General features: G+C 47.6%; 1 protein-coding gene across 1 annotated transcript; it reads right to left on the bottom strand.

Moving 5' to 3' along the window:
• Positions 1-458: 458 nt before the first annotated feature.
• On the bottom strand, positions 459-1,373 carry LOC103583188 (carcinoembryonic antigen-related cell adhesion molecule 1-like; the record flags this gene model as incomplete). Its single annotated transcript, XM_008564575.1, has 2 exons — positions 459-706; positions 1,095-1,373. Coding segments are annotated over 2 exons (527 nt in total), but the record flags the coding sequence as incomplete, so codon positions are not given.
• Positions 1,374-1,489: the final 116 nt, after the last annotated feature.

The following is a 1,489-nucleotide window of genomic DNA, read 5'->3' on the forward strand; positions in this document are numbered from 1 at the left end:
TGGCCAACAAGCACGTGAAAAGATTCTTATCATCACTAATCATCGGGAAAATGCAAATCAAAACCACAATGATGTACCAGCTTTGTATGTTTTTGTAGTTCATGGAGTAGGTAAAAGAAAGCAAAAAGGTGACAAGGGGACATGTTAGAGACAGAAGCAACTTAACCTTGATGACCCTTTTTCCTGCCCCCTCTGTGAAGCCCCTCCCACTACATGGATCTTCTAAAGGCTGAGAGAACCCCCTCCTCACATTCCAGTAAGGACCTAAGTTCAGCCATGAGAAACCAGAGAAGCAAGGGGAGGAGAGAGCCTGGAGAGATGGAGCGAGAGGGCTCAGGGGGAGAATTAGGATTTTGTTTGTGCCTGTGAGACCCAGGCTGAGAAAGAAATTTTTTCCTGGATTTTCTTTGCAAACAAGGTAGACACGACCCCAGAGCTTGGTGCCAAAGCTGCAAGACTGTGATCATCCTGACTGTGGTCCTGTTGAGCCCTGTGGCAGAGTTATGGGCAAGGCAGGTATAGGATCCACTATAACTCACAGTGACTTTGGGGATAATGAGCTCTTGTGTGGATTGCTGGGGTCTCCCATTGATAAGCCACAAATACTGTGCGGGTGGGTTAGAGGCCACATAGCAGAAGAGGCTGAGGTTTGCTCCTGTACGGTAAGATGAGTCTGGGAGGGAAATAGAGATGGTGTCTGCTCCATCTGGAACAAAGAGAATAAAGCCATACATGATGTCATCTGGGGGAAGGGGCCATTCCTGGTTTGTTGAAGGGCCATAGTATCCCTTTGATCTATGTTCCAACCTTCTTTTGATCTCCCATTTTCACTGAACCTGAATCTGAGATATTAACCTGTTTCTCACATCATGTGCTGTCACCCTGAGATTCCCAAGACAGAAGTCGCTTGTCTCCTCCTTTTCTTGACTTGAAGCTTGGCCTATCGGGATTTGCCTTGGTCAGATGTCATGGCCATCCTGGGTGTCCCAGAGTGAGGGTCTCTGTACTTGGACCTGAGGGACTGAGTGGTCTGGCCTTTTGTCATTGTGGCTTGGGCTGGCAACCTTGGTTGTGGGGGAACAGAAGTTACTGACAGAACATATTCCGGGTGACTGGGTCACTGCAGCTGGTGCTCACTGGACTCTTGGTTTCACACTGATAGGGTCCTGTGTCATTCCTTGTGACATTGAGTAAAGTAAGAGTCCTGTTGTCCAGGGACAGATCCAGGCTGGGAGTGATGTGGAGCCTCTGACCATTTATCCACCACAGGTAGGTTGTGTCCTGAGTCTCAGGTTCACATGTTAAAGCCACAGAGTCCTCATCCTCCATGGGGTGGGAGTTGTTGCTTGTGACAGAGGGCTTGGGTAACTCCACTGCACAGAGAACAGAGAGAAGATTGCCCTGTGTGGTACCTTTGATTCCTCCAAAGGCAGTTTTCTTTTTTTTTTTTTTTTTTTTTTTTTTTTTTTTGTCTTTTTCCGTGTCTGGC

This window comes from Galeopterus variegatus, unplaced genomic scaffold (genome assembly GCF_000696425.1).
Source record: "Galeopterus variegatus unplaced genomic scaffold, G_variegatus-3.0.2 Scaffold20423, whole genome shotgun sequence".
Classification (NCBI taxonomy): domain Eukaryota; kingdom Metazoa; phylum Chordata; class Mammalia; order Dermoptera; family Cynocephalidae; genus Galeopterus; species Galeopterus variegatus.